The 23,781-nt window shown below is 35.2% G+C and overlaps 1 protein-coding gene across 1 annotated transcript in view; it reads right to left on the reverse strand.

The window, feature by feature from the left end:
- The window catches only part of LOC106672553 (lachesin), a gene marked incomplete at its 5' end in the record, with an annotated part of 140,836 nt that overhangs the window by 37,932 nt on the left and 79,123 nt on the right, over positions 1–23,781 (reverse strand). Inside the window, 2 exons of the mRNA XM_024228547.1 lie at positions 6,465–6,593; positions 14,617–14,812. Coding sequence (XP_024084315.1) covers positions 6,465–6,593; positions 14,617–14,812 — 325 coding nt within the window. The remainder of the gene's footprint in view (positions 1–6,464; positions 6,594–14,616; positions 14,813–23,781) is intronic.

Consider the following 23,781-nt stretch of genomic DNA (forward strand, 5'->3'; position numbering starts at 1 on the left):
GCCTCTACACTCAGAGAGATAGAGTCGCCTTCTCTATCTAGGGAGTACGCGAGGGGGGGACGGGCTGATGTATTTCGGCCCGTTAGCCCCTCGCGTGCGGCGTACGACCCGACGCACAATGCGGGCCCGACCATTCGGAGTGGACAAGCGGAGAGCGTGGCTACTGACCCTTAGGGGCCGGGACACCACTACACCAATGCTGCGGCGGTAACACTTTTCCGTCGTATGCAGAAGTGCGTCAGCTCTCATCTTGAGAATCAAAGCGTCCGATAAGGCCATGAGCCAGGTGCGGACGTTAAAGATCCTCTTGTCTTGTTGACGATGAGTAAATCGGGAAGCAATGTCATCCAAATGCATGCAGAGGCAACCATGCGGGCCAGCTTATGCTTTAGGAAGTTCATCACGTTCTCTAGGATACACTATTATTTTGTGCCTGGAAACCCCCCCTTGTAACCAAGGGTTGGGAAGGTTCTGCTGGAGTCTCCGAGGAGCACCCGCTGCACAGTTCCAGGATTTAGATTGAGAAAAAAGTCTCAAAAGTAACGATCGTGATAGAATTTAACTATTCCGGTGTGCTTTCAGATAAACTAATTTTACCAATATAACTTTTTTCCTATCCACCACCCCGCCGTACCTTAGGGAGACACTATACCAGCGGACCACGCCAAACATAAAACTGCTAAAAACTGGGAATCTGAAACAGAGAAGGGAGAAATGTTTGAGCTTATCGTCTTCCTCTGTCCTTGTCTTATGAAGGTGAGGCTCCAGAAGAGTATGGGGATTTATTTTCTTTGAGTTTAAATTATCCTAAGCTAATTGGGTCTCCCCTTGCTAGTTTTCTCTTTACATTTATTATGTAATGCTTTAGAAAGTTCATCACGTTTTCTAGGATACACTATTATTTTGTGCCTGGAAACCCCCTTGTAACCAAGGGTTGGGAAGGTTCGACTAATATGTTTGGGGGAACGATTTTGACTAATATGTTGACCAGAATGTTTAGAAATTTGAGGAGGGGAAACCAACCTGGACTAATCTAATGAGCTTATTAAAGGGTATATATGAGTGAGTGAATCAAAGAATAAATAAATATGCGCTCTATATTAGACGGCCAAGAATTCTGAGCCTTTAATGTCTTGAGTTCCTGGAAGCGGCCCTGAACAAGTATTACCAATATAACTTAAATTTTAATATTATGAATTATCTTCTGTATCAGATACCAACTTATTGTTTATTAATATTAAGTCTTAAATAATAAATAATAAATTTATTCGGTTGTCAAGTGATGTCACAGGTCTGCGTTGATGCCTAATATGCCATTTTGTTTGTGTACCTTTACACATACTGCTCACTGTTATTTGGCTAAATTACAACGGATAAATAATTATTAAAAATAAAAGCTGATGGAAGTAAATAGAGTTCAGAAAGTGAAAGCTTTTGTTTTAATTTACATAGCCCATGTTGATTGGTATTCGGGTTGAAATGCGGTTCGAACGAAACGAGGATGTTGTGAATGGGCTGAAGGATAGAGGAGACGAACTATAACAAAACCGTGCCAGTGACAGGGAAGAGGAAAGGACCCGAATCAATTATATCTTTGTCAACCTTTTATCCCGGGAACGGCCTTTCTCCCGACGCCCGGCCCGGCCCGATTTCAATGCTGTGAGACGTCGCGTGAATATTAAACAAGCTTAACCTTTCAGAGCCCAGACCAACACCCTACTTAATCTTATTCAACAGGCATTCGATAACACTCCAATCGGATAATGCAAAGTGCTAGAAATCGGCAAACAGCCCCATGTCTCTTTTGTTGTTGACTTTCTTTTCAATTTCCAATGGAAAACCTATTTTTCCCCCGTCTCTTTCTCTACTCTACTTCATCTACTTCACAAACACTCTCTCCTCCTTCCACTCTCTTTTTTTATTTATCTATTCATTTATCAATCGTTTCATCAATAAATCTCTATATTCTATTTGTTAATTAATTTCTTACTAAAAACCTTTCAACTCCAATCATCGCCAACACCAGAAACTTTGACATAACGCTTAGAGACCTTATGATGCCATTATAAAAAATCACATGCCATAGGTCTAAGCATTTTATCTTATCTTTTTAAACCTGAATCCGGTTTGCATGAATCTGTATAATGGGCGAGTATGCACCCTCAATTGCTTGATCAGACCAGCGGGTTTTTGGGTTTCCTGTTTTGATATTAAGATGGAAAAAGATTTTTTTAAATTAGGATTAAACACAAATACTCCTGTACAGAATTGAGCAAATGACTTCTCGCGGTTCACCCGCAATTCAACCTTTTATCATTTAATTAATAATTAAACCTTTTATAATTAGTTAATTTAAATAAGTTGGAAAAAGGATCTTCGGTGAGGTCATAACAGAACGACAATTCTTTAATTTTTTGCCGAGCTTTCAACAATTATATCGTCATCCTCAGGAGCTATTTATTGTAGCAAAATATACAAAAATTAACTGCTATATTTTCCTACAATAAATAAGCCCTGATGATGACGTGGAAAGCTCGGCAAAAACTTTAAAAAATTGTAGTTCTGTTGTGGCCTCACCGAAGATTCTTTGTCTAAGTTGTTCAACAGTAGGTCGATCCATCATCTCTTCTTTAATTAATTTAAATAAATTACCCGTAAGCCTCGAGAATCACCTAGGTGGTTTGTTCGTAGACCATGGTCAGAATTTGGTCTTATCTCGGTCCTGCCGCCGAGGTTGGGCTCCAGGGATATCAATAACTAGGACGTTTCAGGCCCTAACGCAATCAGTAACTAAACCCATACCCATTCACCCTCACTCTTAAATAGAGCCTTTTTTTACATAGGAAATCACAAGAAGGGCGGTGAAGTAGTTATATTCCTCCGTCAAGGGCAATGGAGTAGTTATATTCCTCCATCAAGGGGGTGGAGTAATTATATTCCTCCGTCAAGGGCGGTGGAGTAGTTATATTCCTCCGTCAAGGGGGTGGAGTAGTTATATTCCTCCGTCAAGGGCGGTAGAGTAGTTATATTCCTCCGTCAAGGGCGTGGAGTAGTTATATTCCTCCGTCAAGGGCGGTGGAGTAGTTAGTTATATTCTTCCGTCACCTTTTACACCTGTTCTATAACCTAATTTAGGATCGACGGGGTACTTAATGTTCCACTATCGGTCCTCTCGCACTAATAAATTCACTCACTCGCAACACATATTACGTTTCACAACAATGACAGCAGGATATACTATAAAACAGGAAATAAAGTTCTTATCTTTTCGAGAGGAGAAATAAGTGAAGATACCTGCGTTCTGTTCCAGACCGGTCGACCCAAGAAGGAAAACTTTCCAAATCCTAGTTTTCCGATCCAGTCTCTTCCAAACAGCTATGAAGCGAAGTGTCGCCGAAAATTAAGAAGTAACACATCAAGAAGGCAAGATTGTGAAGAAAAGGGTGGTCGAAATACCGCAAAAAATAAGTTTTTAGAGAGCTGGTCAACAGTTGCGGAACGACGAGTAGGGCGGGACGCGTAAGGCTTAGTATAAATTCGTGTACAAGCAGGTGGCATTGCAACTCACTCTCTATATGTAGCCAAATCGGTGCACCTTCAATTAAGTGGACTACATCGAGCGGCCTTTCTCAACATTCCGGTCACACATGCGGGCTTTGCCCCAAAAGTAAGTGTCCGTGTGACCACTCCTGCCCTATCCTTAATTGGGTGAGTACGACCCTTCTTCTACGAATCAGATCCTACCAGGGCCACCTATCAACAGTCTTTCACCGACGTCCAGTCCAGAAGGCGACTCGTCCGCCTTTTTGTTATCCTCCAGACTTATGTGCCGACTTATCTATATAACAATCACCGTTTTAGACGCTGCAATTCATGGCATTTGTAAAACAAGAGCATAACAAGAGGATCGACGGATAACCAACGGTAATCGCGCTTACGGAGTCGGTGTAGACAAGGAAGCAAGGTGCAGATGCACCCTCGCCGGTCTTACCAGGCTGTGAAGAGTGTACTACAAAACTGACGTATCTCGATATTAATTAGTTTGTATATAAGGTGCTGGAGGAATATGTTCTTGTTGCTATATAACAGAGTATGAGAGAACATTGTAAATAGAAAATTATGTCTTTAAGGATCCGTCTTATAATTTGGATAACTTGCGGCAGTAATGGCTCGTTGTCAGTTTTCCAGTGACTCAGTTAGCAGGAAACAAAACCGAACACTAAACCCAGATTGCTTAAAACTCTCTCAACTCGCTATTAATTCCAAAAAATCTTAATATCAGAAAATAGCATGCATCAGTTGCAATAATAATTGTAAACGCAGAAGAATTTTGTAGGATATACGCGCTACTGCTCACCCTTTATTCAAAACCTTATTTGAATAGAATACCGATTATATACTTAATTGAAAATGCCAAAAACAGAAAAAAATTGTTATTTAATGTGAGAAGATAAGTGCAAAAGGAGTAGATGTAGAAAATTGTGCAGTGATGGGTAAAGAGAAATTGCATCGTAATATGGCAGCGTTTTGATTCAGACTTTCCAATCAGCTGGAAACACCAGCTTTCAAGATAAGCTTCGATCTGGTCGTTCTTCAGTGATCGATAACGCTGGATTACTCGACAATGAAAACTAGGATTTGTATGGTTTCATTTACCAATTATTGGCGGCTATCAGGGTTGCAAATAATACAATGAACAGCTATGTAACAACCACATGTCATGAGGCAAGCAAAATAACGCGTGTATACACAATTTTCTTTCAAAATGCAAAAGTGACAGTTGAAAGAAATATTCTTGTGTAAGACGAAATTAGGTCTTTCTTTTGTTTCAGGCGTCACCAAATCCCAACCCTCCAGAACGTAAACACAAAATAATTAGAAAATTTTGGATACAAATTTTTAAACAAGTGATTACTTAATAGAAATCACTTTTTGCGCCAGAGGAATAACAAAAACCAATAGAGTACGTAGGCCATTCCAAATGTTCTTAAAAAACAGCTCTAAAATGTTTTCTTTCGTAGAGTCTTTGCCGTTTTGGTACCGTTTGGAAATTACATTTCTGATTTTTGAACCATTTAAACATAGCATGTAAATAAGATAACATGCCAAATTTGAACTTAGTAACAGTAGACAATGGACAATTATCAAATCCTCTTCTCTAATTTAAATTGTAATGGACTAAAATTTACATTTCCGTCGATTATGGTAAATCACCAGTCCAAACAAACGAGCGAAGATTGTAGGTTTTTACCTAATAACCTTAGATACAGTTAAAAAGTCTATTCCATTCCTATTTCTATAGATTTTCTGTAACTGTGGCAGAAATCAGATTTTAGCTATACGATTAGTTAATTACAAATCTGGTCCTAATAACCGTGGAAATTGTTTAAAATTTTGAAATAGTCTACATTTTCTTTATTTTCAATTCTTATAGTATTTTGTTGTATAAAGGATTTGTAATTTGACCAAACGGTTTTTGATTAAGCTTAGCATGTTTAGCATTCTGTTTTCACAATCCAGATATGCAATATGCACAATGCAAAGAACCGAAACAAAATCCTACAGCTCTGGCTACCCACCATTTTGAACGCCAACACAATTTCGACTTCAACAATCCAAAAATATTGCACACAGAATAAAACAAACATGAATGTAACGTTTTAGGAATGGTTACATCACCAGGGATAAACACAATATCAATTACAGAACAGACACATGTAAACTCGGTCGCAGCTAGGCTAATATCATCAATCAAATTCAATATCGATAACATACATAGATCATCATCACATCACAAAAAATACTACATGTATTTGTTAAATTTAAGCAATGTTTGTAAATCTCAGGCCCTGAAGATGATTTCAATAAAGATCGAAACGTTGACACGATAAAGAAAATGTTTTTCTAAAAACCTACTTAACACCAGGCCGCATCTCACGATCTTCAAATAAACATTAACTAACTGTCACCAAACACCTCACACTGACAATATTATTAAAAAATTAAGGCAAATCCACGAAAAACATACGGACTTCTTCTTCATTATTATTGTGCATTATACAACAATATGAAAATATAGTTTGAAAAATGAAATAAACAAATTAATAAAAAAATGCAACAGGTCAGGAACAACTGCTTGCTTATAAAGGAATAGACTGGTGATGTTTTTTTTTGCTTTGTTTTGAGCTGGTGATGTTCAATCATAGGATTCAATTGCGTACAGATTATTGTTAGCCGTCTAAATTATTCATTAAAGTTTCTTTATTTTGATAATGGTGAAGTATTCTTGAAAAGGTCGTCGAAGGTACTTAGTGTTTTCCATTCGACTGACCATATACTTGATTGTTTGTCAACACATAATTATAGTTGACGGCTAGTTACTAATTTTTTCAAAGATACGTTGTAAAACCAATGGAAATTTAAAAAAAATATTATAACAGACAAATATATTATGCATGACTTACAGTTGACGTGCAGCATAAGCCTTTTACTAACAGTGGGAGGGACGCCGTTGCTTGCGATGCACATGTAAACTCCCATCTCTGATCGCGTCACTTTGCTCAGGATCAGGGTCTCTCCTTCGAAGGAAGTGACTGGAAAAAAAGGAAATAAAAAAATCAAAGAATAAACTCGTTGAAAACCATTTCACCGGGGGGCAAAGGCTGGCGGAATGAAATTAACCGGCTAATATGACTAGGAAGGGAAGGAGTTTGGGCGTAACAGCTGCTGTTAGAGCGATATACCTTGTAATGGGCTTGTTAACAGCACTAGCAACTCAACCTAACTCGATAACAGTGCCGCCCCTCTTTTAACAGCTTGTACACGTTGTGATTCAGGAGCGACACTTTCCTTCCCACCTCGGTTGTCCTCATTTACTTAATGACTCTCTTCAAATTTCAATCTCGGATCATTCGAAAGCCATCTGATGTTTATTGTAGGCAATTCTGAGCTGTATTGGCATCTAAGTAATAAAATCCTGGTGAAAATTTCAGCGCATCTTTTCAAACAAAATCTTCATTTCTTATTTGTAAAAATTATAATTTGTATTTTACATATATTATCTTTGGATAGCAAATATCACAAACTATAAACTGGCGTAGTTGTTTTCAAATGACATTTATTTTTAAACGTGCTGAAAATGACCGAGGACCATAACCTGTTGAAATATTTGTCTTTTTCCTAACATTTTTGCTTCCAGTCCATTTCACCACCGCCAAAAATAATTAGAACAACTAAAACTCAATCCCACATTTGAACTAAAAGCCTAGAAAAAGTGTCTTTTCAAACTGCTATTTTTAACAGACGTTGATTTAAAAAATTTTAAAGATAAAATAATAGTTCTTTGTGTTCTATACCCCAAAAATCATAAATTTACATTTTTCTCATAACTTACTATAATAAACAAGTACAGTCGAAGATTATTGAACATACATAATTGAAAATCGATTAGTTATTTATGAAATAGTACCGTAATACTCCCCATTTACTCCTCTCTCTCTCTCTCTCTCTCTCTCTCTCTCTCTCTCTCTCTGACTCTATCTATCTCTCCTCACTCCCACCTACTTAAATAGTTAAATCATTGGAAAAAGTATTTTTTCTGGTATGTTTAAAGCTTACTAAGTTCCTTTTTGCACATGATATACAGAGTTTTTCAAGTTTTTGGAATGTATGTTTATATTTTTTTTATTAAGAAATTGCTGTTCTGATCACCCAATAAAAATTCGAATCATTTTGTTCCCCAACAGTGACCAAGATCAGAAAATGTTATGGAATCTTTGATTTTTGAGAAATCATTCACGATCAAGTATAACCAGAGTTTTTGTGATGTTTTCTTGAAAAAATTCTAAAATAAACCGTGGACTAAAATACAGTTTAAATAAATTATCACTCGTGTTTTACAACAATTAAACAGTTTGTGAGAATTACGCTTAACGTACTGAGTATCAACTTTTATTTTATGCTGAATTTATTTTTTCGTTAATGGATAGTGCTCAGGGCGTCGGATTCTCGTAATTTCGCCGAGAAGCTGAATATTTTTCTATATATTCGCGAAAATCCGAATGTTGGAAGGGTTTTAGGTTTGTCAAAAAATAAAATTAGAGATTAGACTCCGGACTTACAATTTTAAGCAGTATCTTGTGTCACTCTGATTGTGACAGTCAACGTTCCTTGTACTAATGTCGATTTGGGAGGCTGAAGAAAACGTTCTTCCATCCATCCTATGGACTTATGAATCCAAGTTCACCTCTATTGGCATACTATACCGTCGGAATTTTCGAACGTGGGCAGAGGAAAATCCGAGAATTTCGCACATGTGTCATGATCAGTGGTCACAATTATCAGTTTGGAGTGAACTTCTGGGAAATAAATTACATAGGCCTTATTTGGACGAAAATAATTTAAATGGTTTTTACCAACACTATTAGATGATTTTCCTCTGCAACAACGACAAAGAATCTCGTTTCGGATTTTTTGTTCGGTTTTTCGCAAACTTATAAAATATTGAGCTTCTCGACGAAATTACGAGAGTCCGACGCCCTGAGCATTATTCATTAACGAATCTCCAGCTTGATGATCCCCCGCACACAATTCTGTGCGGATGAGATTTGGATGGTCACTTCCGGGATAAGTGGATAGTACCTCATGACCTGATCTGTTCGCCTCCTCGGTCACCCATTTAACTCCACTTGATTATTTTCTGTGACTATTTAAAAAACAGTGTAAATCAATCAAACAGTCAATCGTAACGCAACAATCTCAGTTGAAGAACTGCGGTAAAGTGAAGAAAAGCTTGTCAATCCATCTCCCCTGACTCTATCGCTCTGAGCATCGGTGAAGAGTGGTTAAAAGAGCAAATCTCTGCATATTTACCTATGGCAGGCAGTCCGAACATGAAATGTGGTTAACAAATAGCACATATACAGGGTGAATTGCTACTCGTGCTACAAACTTCTCCAGTAGATTCTTCACCCTAAAATGAACAAAAAAGTTCATATTGTCCATGGTCCGATTCTCAACCATTTCAGAGTAATTTCGCTTTTTATCGATTTTGAAAGATATCACGTCCTGGCGTCGGAAAATCGTGATATCTTTTAATCTAAACATTTCTCTGAAAATCTAATAGCACCGTTGAAATTCCCGTTAATTTTTCAATAAGAAGATGACGGTGGCAAAATGTTTGGGTCTTTCTTCCTTGACCTTCTAGCTGTTTGTAAACTTCTTAAGCTATATAGTATAATAATATATATATATATAGGGTGTCCCAGTTCCTTCTGACGAAACTCAGAGAATCGATTCTACTCTTCATTTGGAGCAAAAAATGCTCAGGAGAAAATTTTTGGAAAGTTCTTTATTTTGAAGATATTCGTCAATTTAGGTTTTTTAAACTTTTCACTACCTTACCGCATAAAAACGCTTACAACTTCTAAAATGTTGAGACTACAAGAAATCCCATTACACCATTTGAAAGAACGCTAAATTTTCTTTAAGATACTTTTTTGCAATAATCTGAATGACATAAAAAGTTAGCCAATATCAGTTGGAACATGTCAAAATTACAAAATTTAAAATTTTGGTCATGATTGCACGTTCTACTGAGGTTACAAAAAAAAAATACATACAACTTGTCAAATTTTACAAAAACTTCTTTATCTAATATGCTTTTTAAGTTGATATATCCAGGTTTTTAAATAACGTTCTTGTAGAGTTGAAAAATAACAATTAAATGTTCGAAAACGTGAGCTAAGGTAAATTTGAAGGGGGGGGGGTAGAAATTCAGAAAGTTAGTTATGCATTCGAGAAGAGGGAAAACACTTTGAGCATTTCCTATGAAAAGTTCCTCCTTTGTGGTTAGGTGCTTGCTACAAGAAGAACCATTGCATTGTATTGTATGAAGCTTTCTGGTACGGTTTTTGTGAGTATGAAGTTTTCTGGTACGGTTCTTGTGTGTATGAAGCTTTCTGGTACGGTTTTTGTGAGTATGAAGCTTTCTGGTATGGTTTTTGTTAGATTACAGTTGTGTCATTTTTATTTTGCAAAGCGAGTTCTAATTGATTTATTTCTACCCCCCTTCAAATTTACCTTAGCTCACTTTTCGAACATTCAATTTTTATTTTTCAACTCTACTAGAACGTTATTTAAAAACCTGGATATATCAACGTACAGCATATTAGATGAAGAAGTTTTTGTAAAATTTGACGAGTTGTAGGTATTTTTTTTGTAACCTCAATAGAACGTGCAATCATGATCAAAATTTTAAATTTTGTAATTTTGACACGTTCCAACTGATATTGGCTAACATCTTATGTCATTCAGATTATTGCAAAAAAGTCTCTTACAGAAAATTTAGCGTTCTTTCAAATGGTGTAATTGGATTTGTTGTAGTCTCAACATTTTGGAAGTTGTAAGTGTTTTTATGTCGTAAGGTAGTGAAAAGTTGAAAAAACCTAAATTGACGAATATCTTCAAAATAGAGAACTTTCCGAAAATTTTCTCCTGGGCATTTTTGCTCCAAACGAAGAGTAGAATCGATTCCCTGAGTTTCGTCAGAAGGAACTGGACACCCTGTATATATATATATACTGTATAATTTCAAGCACTGTGTAGTTAGTATAATAAAGGTTTTTCATTCCTTGTAAAATAAGTGGGAGCTATATTCTAAAGTTAAACATTATCCGGTCGTAAATTAGTTAGGAAAGCGGGCCGTTTTGATGGGTAAGTGGTAGATAATTATCGTCATCAGGTTACATCAGGGGTGTTTACGATGTGGACGAGGAAGAGGCAACCGCAGCAATTATGCAACGGGAGCAATATCCTAGGGGATTCACACGGTCAGCTACACCCCTCCCAAAGGGAATAAATAATTCCGCCGCCCTCTATGACTATCTGTCCGTTTACCGGCGTAAACGCAATTCGCTAAGAGTTACGTCTTGACGCTAACGGCGTCGAATTTAATTCGGAGGGAATTTTCTCCCTGCCGCCCTCCGCCGCCGCCGATGGGAAAAAGGAAACGTTTCCCTTTCTGGTTTCGGATGGAAACGACCTGGTGGTTCGAGGTAACTTAGTTTGTTAGCGCTTCCTGTGCGGCTTATTTCGCGGATGTTAGGCCGAAACGCGATTTCCTAACTGGGTCAGACACCAACAAAGCGATGAATCGATTTTCGCAACTATTGGCCGTATTATTAAGTTTAAGATAAGACAAGAAGATAAATTATATTCCTCCTAGGTTATTACTGTTTAAATCACTACCTGTTTTACCTCCAACTTCCTTTGTCTGACGCACTATCAACCAATTCAACATGCTATTACAGGAAATAGAATTATAGACTTGAAAATGTCAAAAAAATTGTAAATCTCAAAGTACACTTAGTTTTGTTAATATTAGAAGCATGTTTTTAGGTCCATTTATCAATTTCAATTACTACATTCTTTCTGTACACATTTTATCATGCTGTGGTTGTTTTTTAACATTGTCATATTATTATTAATTATACCTATTATTCGTAATTCATCCACTTTTTACATTGGTAAAAAAAATCTATTAGAAAATCTATAAAGCTGAGTAAGAATATTTACCTATTAATGTAAGCTAATAATTTTACTTGACTTTATTTAAAGAGAAGGAATAATATTATTTCTGCAATTAAAAATGAACAATATTTGTTAGAAGTGATTAATTTAAAGATGATTAATTAATCATTAATGGTGATTAATCATTAATTAAAAATCACTACATACCACAAATTTGTTAGAAGGAAGTACTCTTGTGTTCTATGGCTTGTCTTTTTGTAAAAATTGTTTCTGGTCGTGTTCTAAATTATTTTTTTATGCAGAATTTCATTAGAAAACATACCATATTTCCACTTTTTTTAAAGATAAAAATCGTGCTAAACAATCAAAATTTGTTTTAGTCAAATGAAAAATAGAAATAATATTTTACCACTAGATACTTTTTTAAAATTATTTTTAATCTGAAACAGTTGTGATTATGAAATTTGTATTATATCGCAATCCTGCTCGAAATTCCCCGCTTAACATTGAGTTAGTCAGTTTTCATTTAAAAGATTAATTCCAGCGTGAATCCTCGGTAAAACTTGAAAGTGAGAGAATGGGCAAACTAGAAATAGTTTAACAGTTAGTGGGAACGATGTAATTTGCAGTTGCGCTTACAGTCCCAGCGGAAATTGCACTGTTATTTCTAATTGTTTAATCTTGAATTCAAATGATTCGGCATTGCAGAAAGATTTTTTTTTAAAACAATGGAAAAGCTACTGTTTAATTGTCATATAATCGTTTTGTAAAATATAAACATGCACTACGAATTGTTGTTCATCGATGTATAAAGATTACGCATATTGCTAAAGACTATATTGTTTTGGACTTGGCATGTTGAGTGGCACGGAAAAACTTATTTATTTTAAAAACCAGTCATAAATCTCATTTTAATATTGCAATTAAAATTCTAAATTTCAGTTATATTAAAATATGCTCGAATGAATAAGGAAAATAAATAATAATACAATCTATAAATGTCAACTTACTAGAGTCCCCCCTGATTTTCCATAAAATTCCTAACTTGAAAATAATTTAAACTGAATTTTCTTAATAGCTCTATTTTCAAACATTGAAATAATTAGTTTTTTAATTAATAAAAAAGTGAATTTTTGTTTGTCTTATGGCCACCTACATTGTATTTCTTGAATTCATTAAATCAATTTGATTTTATGAAAAATGTTGAAAAACCTTTTGAAAATCGTTTCGAAAAAACATTTCAATTACAGAAATAACACGTTAAATCAGATACTGAAAAAAATGCTATCGTTTTGCTAAATAATCTTACATGTTTTAACAATAAATTAGATGTATGAAATTTATCAATCAATTAAAACGAAACCGTTTATTTGATTGTAAAAACAAGTAAAAGCAAACATTGTATACAATATTAAATCCATTATTCGTGGTCCGATTGACTAAATAATTTCTTTCAATTAATTAATCTTTATGTAAGGTATTAGCTGAAATGAAAAAGTTAGTGTCACGAGCGGGATTCGAACACACGTCCTTTGGCTAAATACGCTGCTGAACTACCACTTGAGCATCGTCCATCCACTCGGACACTAACTTCCCACCTCAATCCAACTTTTCGAATTTTCTCACGAAAAATGGCAAAAAGGAGGGAAAATTCGAAAGATTTTTCGAAAGATCGAAAGAAGCTCAAGTGGTAGAGCAGCGGCGTATTTAACCGACAGTCGTGGGTTCGAATCCCGCTCGTGACACTGACTTTTTTATCTCAACCAATACCTTACATAAAGACTAATTAATTATAACAGATAACATTTTCATAGGTTTTCGGGACATTTATCTATTTGTACAATGACAATTTTACAAAAATTTAAGATATTTGTGTGGTGATTAGTGACCGTTAATCGATAATTAGTCAGAAATCGTGAGATGCGGTCTGGTGTGATTTTAGAAAAACATTTTCTTTATCGTGCCAACGTTTCGATCTTTATTGAGAACATCTTCAGGGCCTGGGATTTACAAACATTGTTTACATTTAACAAATACATTTAGTATGTGGAAAAAAGTGAATTTATGCAATGCAAAATATATTTTTTTATATTCAATCAAAGAATTTCTACTCACTCAAAGTGTTTATCTTCTGTGTAATTGTGCCATTTTTGTGTGTCGTGTCGACACAATTACACAGAAGACAAACACTTTGAGTGAGTAGAAATTCTTTGATTGTATTTAAAAAATATATTTTGCATTGCATAAATTCACTTTTTTCCATATCCTAAATGTATTTGTTAAATTTAAACAATATTTTTAAATCTTAAGCCCTGAAGATGTTCTCAATAAAGATCGAAACGTTGGCACGATAAAGAAAATGTTTTTCTGAAACCTACATCACACCAGACCGCATCTCACGATTTCTGAATAATTAAATTCAAGATATTACTGAACCCAATTTTACTGTTGTATTGAGTTAACTAACAATACTTCAACAAAGAATAATGTTATAATAATAGGTTATTTTATTGAAAATGAAAGCAAAAACTTTGAAAAGTTAAACGTGAAAAATTGTAAATAGAGTTACGCAAATTTTTTTTATTATTTTCTATCGGTTATCTAAATTTACCGTACTTACCTTATGATTATTTTTAAAATTAAATAAATTTTGATAAAATTGTTTTTGCCCAATAAAATTGCTGAGAACGAATAAAAAAATGTTGACGTTTGTTTGTCATTGTCAGATTTACTTTTCTACATCTAATGTTTTAAACCTATTTTCAGACAGTTTTCACCATTTACATAAAATCCAATTGATTAAATGGATCCGCAAATGAAAATTTCTGTTAAATACTATTTTAAATACTTCATGACAAATTTCAAATTTTATCTTTTTTAAGAACAAAAAAATTCTAATTATCACAATATTCGAGAGTAGAGATTTTGCAAAAAATAAACAGTTACATTTTTTATTTGTGGTGAAGTTATTGAGAAAACGGGGACAATAGTAAGCCGACACTGTATATTAATTACACAAATTGCATGTAAAATATAAAATAATACTTTAAGAGCTAAAGATATAAATTTGAAGAGATGCCTGTTTACCCTTTGCTTTGTGACCTGTCGCGGGTTGCCTCAGGATGATCTCACCCCCATCCTCTCTCCTCCAGGTGATCTTGGGTGGTGGATAACCCCTCGCTTTGCAGACAAGCTTAGCAGAACCGCCTTCTGGTGTCATCATGTCACCTGACGTCTCTTCGTAAATTATGTCGGGCGGAATCACGACTTCCAGATAAGCGCTCTGTGGGGGGAAAATTTTGAAATCGATTAAGTATTATTGTAGAATCGAGAATGCAGTATTTAACATAATAGTTGATAGTGCTGTGTTGTTATTTACGTCGGGATATGCGTATTGACTTTAGGATCAATATCATAGATCAGAATGACGTGTCTGTGTTGAAGGGTGGATATAACCAACGCCGTTACGTTATGTGAAAGTATTAATAATCGGTCGTCTTTGATCTTGTTCCGTTTATTGTCGCTTTTTACTTCAGTCAGTTTTTGAGGAATTCGACAATTTCAGTGAATGTCCGCATGTTGTCTCCCGCACTCGTAATTTTGTTAAAAGTCTATATGGAAGAATTGTAGGTGGTCTATGTACAGTTTAATGTCATATTTTGAATGATATAATATGTGCAAGTGCAAGGTTTTAGTTAACGTGCTTTTTAATTTTCTTTTACTTTTGTGCCATTAGCCGAAAATGTAAAATAATAAAACATTGAAAATATTAAGAAAATCACAATTAATTTGTAATCATAATACAAATTAATTCATTTACGTATTTGGTCAATTGACCAAGTTACATCTTTCAATTAATTATTCTTTCAACGTAAGGTCTTGGTTGAGATAAAAAGTGAGTGTCACGAGCGGGATTCGAACCCACGACCTTCGGCTAAATACGCCGCTGCTCTACCACTTGAGCTATCGCGACTTGGATCCTCTCGGACAACTTTCTATCTCAACCAACAACCGTTCGAATTTTCCCTCTTTTTGCCATTTTCGAATCCGCTCGTGACACTCATTTTTTATCTCAACCAAGCCCTTATGTAGAAAGAATAATGCAAATGACGTACTTATTTTTTATATAAATATTATATTTCAAAATGTGACATAATTGAGATAAAACACATTTGCGCTTTTATATCCAAATTTGAGTATGCTGTTACTATAGCTTACGAAGCAAATATATTTGCCACGCAGAGGTGAAAACAAACAGCTTTAGCCCATGTTTGAGGCAGAAATGGCAACAAAATTATAATTCCACAGCTACATTCTTGAAATGCAAATTTTTTCTTACTGAATATTTTTCTGTTATTAATTTATTATGTATAATTTGTTACATTGATTACAATTTTTGTTAAAAAACTGGAATAACTTTTAAGTGTATAAAAACAATTATAAATGGATTAATACACTAATATATACTAAAATAGATCAAAAGACCGTTTGATTTTATCAGTTACGAGCAATTCGTACACTAATGAAAAATGTATTAAAATTTTAAACAACATTATAATTATTTGTATACATGAGCGATGTGGTGAGGGCGTGGGGTTGAAATCACCCAAGAGAAGATGTAGTCTGTCTTCTTTTATCATGTATTTATGAACAGATGACGCAAAAATTCGTAAGATTTTCTTTCATGTTTTTCTATTTTCAAAATTTCCTTTTCCCAGATCATCAGTTTGATTTTCGTTCCCACCATTCTACAGTAAACCGAATATCTCTTGTCTCCTGTCCCTAAATCCCTTGTCCGCAAAGAATATTTGTATGGGAGTTTTTCCTGTAGTGGCACAAGCGTTTGACCGTGTGTGTCAGAAGGGTCTCTTGTACCAATTAAAATGGGTCCTACAAAATACACTCTATTTAATCATCCTTTCTTATGTAACAGTTCTTTCGGGTCCGACTGGGATCAGATTACTCCGAATAGTGCTCTCTGGTCGCGGGAGTACCGCAAGGCAATGCAGTCTGACCAATCCTTTATACAATAGATGTACCCATTATCCACACCACCCTACTTGCATCATTTACCATCCAGCTGTATTATCTTGTGACCCTGATCCTGCAGTTGCTTCGGAACATCTGCAGAGGCATATCGCATGTACAACAAATAGGTTATTATTATCGTTTTATTGCTCTTGCGTATTGCGGAATCGACATTTAACGGCTTACTTGATAGGTAGTCAACTACAAACGGTCCGTAATCCAAGGGTGGTTTTTTGGGTATAAGTTCGCGTTTATCTCAAAAATTAGAGAATTCTTGCGCCAATCGACTCAGCAGGGTCGTTTCAATTGAAAAAATTTCGGATTTTTTTCGTTTATCTCAAAAATTATGAGGTTTACGATCTTTATCGCCAATCGACTCAGTAGGCTCGTTTCCATTGAAAAAAGTGCAAGTACATCGACAAAATTGCGGATTTTTTCTGTTTATCTCAAAAACTATGAGGTTTACGAGCATTATCGCCAACAGACTCGGTAGGCTCGTTTCCATTGAAAAAAGTGCAAGTACATCGACAAAATTTCGGATTTTTTCTGTTTATCTCAAAAACTATGAAGTTTACGCGCTTTATCGCCAACCGACTCGGTAGGCTCGTTTCCTTTGAAAAAAGTGCAAGTACATCGAGAAAATTGCGGATTTTTTCTGTTTATCTCAAAAACTATGAGATTTACGAGCTTCATCGCTAACCGACTCGGTAAGCTCGTTTCCATTCAATACAAGTTCCAGTACGACGAAAAATGTTTTTTGGATTTTTGTTTCTTTGCGATTATCTCAAAAACTAAAAAAGAAACAAGAAAACTAAAAACGTCTTCTCATAATATACGACAACAACGTTCCTATCCCCAAGTCCGACTGTGTTCATTACTTTGGGTTCCACCTACACGCTTAACGTGGAATCAACTTAAACCGCAGAAACAATAAGATCTCAACAGACGGTACGTTTATTCCACAAATCTATAGGACGAAAAACAATTTAACAATTTACAAAACGCTCCTACATCTGAGAGCTGTGGGGAACGGCGAAGCCTTCCAATATCCGCCGTCTCCAATTTTCAGTCCAAATTACTCAGATCGATTATTAATGCTGCGTATTATGTCTCCAATACTACCCTCCATAATGACCTTAAAATTCCATTTGGTCAAAAGTTAATTCTCAAAAAATTTAACTAGTTCTACAATAATCTCTCCCATGACTCCAATAGTCAGGTCTAAGACTTGTCAAACAGAACCCAACCCTACAATCTCTTAAGGCGTCTTAAGAGGAAACGGCCCCACGACCTCCTTTCTGAGAAGTAGGCAGTAAATTTTATCCAGTGAAGTGAAGTGGGAGTATTAATATAATATTAACTAATAAATAACTAATAAATATTAACTATGTTCTTTCCCAATGTAAACATGTAAATAATTGCAAATACATCAACGTATCATCAAATTAATTAAGGTTATTAGTTGAGATGAAAAAAAGCTAATGGCACGAGAGGGATTCGAACCCACGACCTTCGGCTAGATACGCCGCTGCTCTACCACCTGAGCTATCGTGACCTCGATCCACTCGTCACATTGAAAAATGGCAAAAGGAGGGAAAACTCATAAGGTGGGGTTGAGATGGGGAGTTGATGTCCGAGTGGATCGAGGTCACGATAGCTCAGGTGGTAGAGCAGCGGCGTATCTAGCCGAAGGTCGTGGGTTCGAATCCCTCTCGTGCCATTAGCTTTTTTTCATCTCAACTAATAACCTTAATTAATTGTAATGTTTAATTGGTCAAGCGGACCACGAAATTAGTGAATTTAGTATCATCAAATTACGTATTGTAAACAAAAAATGCAGTGTAATAAATAATTTAAAAAAGTTTTAAAATAAAATCTACAATTAGTTTTAATTTATAAACACAATTAGAGGAAAATAAGAAATAAACGGTTTCATCAATTAAAAGAAAAAACTTTTCAAATGGTTCTTGAACACATCAATAAATTAATTCAGCTAACTGTTGTAGCAATCTTAACGAAAAATAAATATAAATATTCAAGAGAATAATGAATCAAGAGAAAACAATGGACACTAATGGCCTCTCAGAAAGTCCTTCAGAATCAATCCAAGTATCGTTAACCGAACATCGTCATAAATATTCATTCCGTTGAAATTAAACCGCGGTCTTAAATCTCAGGAGCAATTGAAGAAGGCCGTTTCAATTTTAAATATATTTATAAACGTCGGCAACCAATCCGCAGTGATCATTTAGCACGGTTTCTCAATCGATTCTATAACCCGGCTCACCCAAAGGCTACTGTGTACCCGGTCGAAGAGAAGGGTTAAATGGATTATTCAGAAACTCCTCAAGAACACCCCTCTCAGGAACGTCTAGTCTGAAACAGCCCCATTCTCCTCCTCCTCCCAACTACCCTTCAACCAACTCTCTACTGCAAATTTCACTCCTCACTTGCATTAACTCCCTGACGCGGCCAAACATTCCCGACTCCGTGACAAAAGCCTAGTTAAGTTTCTCTTTGTGGCATTAATTTTACAACGTTGGGACCACCCCTTCTTCGTGGTTTTGTCAACAGTCGGCGTGATGTAATTTGCTGAAGTTCTTGTTTTAGATTTTATCGCTAATTTTTATTTAGTCATAAATCCGTTAAAACAAAATGTAAGAGTAAAGCAAAGAGATCAGGGATGAAGCTCTGCAGGTGAAAAAACCAACTTGTTTTTCTACTGTCGAGCTTTCGGCTGAATTTGACGCCTTCCTCAGGACTTTGAAAAACTATTAAAAAAAGCTGTACAGCTATACAATTGATCCGTACATCTGGTCCTAATAGAAGTTATCCGACCCCTCACATTAGGACCACATGTACAGACCAATTGTAAAATTTTTAAAAATAATTTTTTAGTCCTGAGGAGCGCGTCGTGTTGTGGTGTTTCTGGTCTGCAAGTTGGTGAACTGACGTTGAACTTAACAATACTGGGGGGGGGGGCGTCGGTGGAGGCAAGGTTTAGTCTTTGATACGGCGCTCATCACTGTAAGGTAAAGGTCCCGGGTTCGAATCTTGCGGCCCTGCATTCGAACACGACATACTTACAAATGGGCTTGTTTTTCAAAAACACCGGCCCAATGAGGGTTTATATGACCTCTGCTGTCGCGAACCCTCGTTAAAAAAACAACAAAAAAACTTCGTTTTGCATGACACTTGGCGGCTAACATACTAAAAGAAACAGCTGCACAACTTACTTCATAGTCAAACAAACACCTAAAATAAATTAATTAAAAAATCTGAAAAAATAACAACCTCTTCATAAAAACAGATAAACGCTAAAGTTATTAAAACAAAAATTCACTACATTATCTAAAGCCTAAAACTCCTTGCAAACCTTACATTGTTACGGGAACAAAAATTACTCTACACAGAAATTTCTGAAATTAAAATGGACAGTAAACAAGTAAGCTCTGATCTCTGATCGTTAATCATCCCAGAAAATAATACATAAAGTAATCTGACAATTTACCAAAAAGTACTCAATTCAGACATGCCAATAAAAACGACGGAAAGCCAACAACAAATTAGCATGTATAAAAAATGATCACTTGATTGTATACTGAAAATTATTAGCCCATGCGGAAGGAAAACACTAAATTATTAATATACCGCATTAATATTTTATTTATATTAATATTATACAGTCCGTTTTAGATGACCTGGCTGAATTTCTCTTCAATCAATGACGCTATAAACAAGAAAAAAAGTGTAATAATTTTAGTCTAGTTTTAAACTTTTACCTTTTTTGTAGATAAATTATACAGCGTACCTCAGGACCAGTTCAAAATCAAATACGACCCTTTACAACCTGATACATCATATTAGGGGATTTTTTACGCCGAAAATAATGGTGCAATCGGATTTTAAATTGGTCAAAAAATGACAGTTATGCCAAAACGTTTGAAAAAAAAAACCAAAACAGTCATTCGGTTTGTTATTTGTTAACCAAATTTCATGTTCGGACTGCCTGATTTGCGTAAAGATGCATAGATTTGCTCTTTTTACCCACTCTTTTGACAAGCATTTTCTATACTTTCCCCAGTTTTTCAACTGAGGTTGCTGAGTTATTTGTTGTTGGGTTGTTTAAATAATAAAATCAACTTCATCTTGTTCAAATAGCCTCACAGGAAATAGTCAAGTGACCGAGGAGGCCAACAAATCGGGCCATGAGGTCCTATCTACCTATCCCGGAAGTGACGATTCAAACAAACTCTCACCTGCAAAGAATTGTGTGGGACATCCATCAAGCTGAAGAATCATTCTTTGTCGTTGGTGCACAGAAACATCATTTAATACTGCTGGTAAAACCTCCTTCAAAAAATTGAGAAGCTGAGCACCATTTAAATTATTTTCGCAGAAATAAGACCCAATTAATTTACTTTCGAGAAGTCGACACCAAACGTCGATACTGTGAACCGCTTGTTGATGACAAGAGAGCGAAATTCACGGATTTTCCTTTACCCACGTACGAAAATTCCAACGGTTTAGTAAGACATTAGAGATGAACTTGGAGTCATCAGTCCATAGGATGTATGGAAGAACGTTTTCTTCAGTCTCCAAAAGCAACGTTGACGCCTGTCATAATCAGAGTCCCGAAGTCCCTGGACAAGATGATAGCGATACGGCTTAAATTGTAAGTCCGGAATACGTCTTTAATTCCAACGGCAGAGTTGAAGGTGAGACCAGATATCTACTCGGATATACTAATTATTTTATTTTTTTACACTAATTCTTTTAATTGTAAACGGTATGAATAACAATTTATACTAGCAATATTTTAAAGAAAGGGTGACCATTAAACTTGATTAAAACGCCTTAAATTGTTTTATGATTATTTTACTAGAAAAGATAAAATTGTATTTTTATCTAAGAAAACAAGGTGCTGGTTTTACAAACAATTATTGATTATTATTTAATATTTATATAAGGTTTTGGTTGAGATAAAAAAGTCAGTGTCACGAACGGGATTCGAACCCACGACCTTCGGCTAAATACGCATTTGCTAGAGTTGGGTAGGGATAGGAAGTTGATGTCCGAGTGGATCGAAGTCACGATAGCTCAAGTGGTAGAACAGCGGCGCATTTAACCGAAGGTCGTGGGTTCGAATCCCGTTCGTGACACTGACTTTTTTATCTCAACCAAAACCTTACATAAAGGTTAATTAATTGAAGGGTGGTAATTGGGCAATCGGACCATGAAATCTAATGGATTATTCAATATACTCTTTTAACAGTTTTCGTATTTATACAATAATGTAGGTAATTTTTTTGGTTCAACATTAATGTTAATATTCAATTAATTAAGGTTTTAAGTTGAGATAAAAAAGTCGGTGTCACGAGCGGGATTCGAACCCACGATCTTCGGCTTGACACGCCGCTACTCTACCACTTCGTGACTTCACGTGATTCCAGTGAAATTAATGTTAATGATATTCTATTTTTTTAATTTAATAATTCTTAACTGAAGCCTCAGCAATTATGCGACCGACTTGTTCTTTTTCTCAAAATTTTTAGCCACGGCTATTTTTTAGCCGCCTATTTAAAACCTTACGTTTCCAAAGGAAATCTACTGTTGTATTTTAATGTAGTTAGTGGACACATATTTAATCTGCATTTTTGACTTTTTCGATAAATCCACAATTCTATTAAACTCATAAATTTGTTTTAAATGAAACCTACGGTACAATAGTTTAAATTCTTTGAACAGTTCCTTGTTTTAAATACATACTTTTTGAAATCAAATTTCAATTTTGATAGCAAGTAGCAATACATTTAATTTTATTTTCAACAAAGACTTATTGTTTTACAAAAACGGCCCTTTTGTTTTGTTATGTTTACTCGACAAATCAACAAGCAGTCAATCGTTAAATTATAACTTGGAGACGGTAGAAGCGGAGAATAAAGTTGAACTCTGTGTTTACTCTTTATCTTATGTAAATGCCCAAATACACACAGTTTGACAAGGTGTGTTTTGAATATTAACTCGCTTTAATTATGTTTAATTACATCTAGTCTACTAAGGTTTTAACCCTGATAAATAAAATTTAAAAAAAATTAAACATATGAATTTATTAAATTTTTCTCAATGCTAACAAAATTGACTTTATAACCTAATTTAAACGTCAATCGATGAATAAGTCGTTCACCATGTTTCAAAATTTTGATCAAGTTTAAAGCGAATTGTTCTCTCGTTGTCGTTTATGTCATGTTTAATAGATGATATAATTGTGTGTCTGTGATAATGCTTTAACAATTGGGTCACTCGCTTTTCTTTATTAAATCTATTTATATAATCTAATTAAAAATAAACAGACTAAAGTTAAAGTTTAAAATCAAAAATATTGCTCATATATTTAATTATGTCGTAATGATTCATCATCATCATATCAAAAGTTGTGTCTTATTCAGAGTTATTACGTCTATTCTTCTACCTCTTTACATTCCTGCTTTGCGTTTTTTTTTTAATTTTCTCTTTGTAAACATTTATTTAGTTTTTATATTGATTGTTTCGTTTCTTCAAGATATGTATTTTGAACATACATGGATGGATGGACGGTCCATCATTATTTACATAGGCAATGCTGCCAATATTGCTTCCAATAAAATAAAGAAATAGAAGAAATGATCAAAATAATTATTTTTCCCTAATATACGGACAAGTACACACACTCACTCAGAAAGTATCTCTTTCTCTATCTCTAAAAATGTAAAATATACTTATATAATTATCTTTCTCCCCCTCTCTTTTCTTTTTCTTTATATTTATTTATCTATGTAACTCTTTCTGTCTCTCTATCTCCATCTATCTCTTTCCCTCATTTTCAGTGTCTCTCTTTCTCTCTCTTATTCTCTCTTTCTTTTTACTCTCACTCTGTTTCTCTCGCTCTGTCTCTTTCTCCCTTTCTTTTTCTCACATTCTCTCTCTATCTCTGTCTTTCTCTTTCTTCTCACTTCCATCAAAATGGAACTATTCAACTCTTACACGTGTCTGTTATAACTCATTATCCAGTCCCTCTCATTCTACACATTCACGCTTATAAATACATTCATTATCAACACAAACTAGAAGACACAAAAATCAGTACAAATACAATTCAGCATTACTGTTTCTTCCAAGAATTGGAACAGGGGACCCAGATAATCGTAGCCGTGCTCAAGCACAATTCTCATATCGAGTGACTTT

The sequence above is a fragment of the Cimex lectularius genome, unplaced genomic scaffold, assembly GCF_000648675.2.
Source record: "Cimex lectularius strain Harlan isolate CLEC.00 unplaced genomic scaffold, Clec_2.1 scaffold139, whole genome shotgun sequence".
Taxonomy (NCBI): domain Eukaryota; kingdom Metazoa; phylum Arthropoda; class Insecta; order Hemiptera; family Cimicidae; genus Cimex; species Cimex lectularius.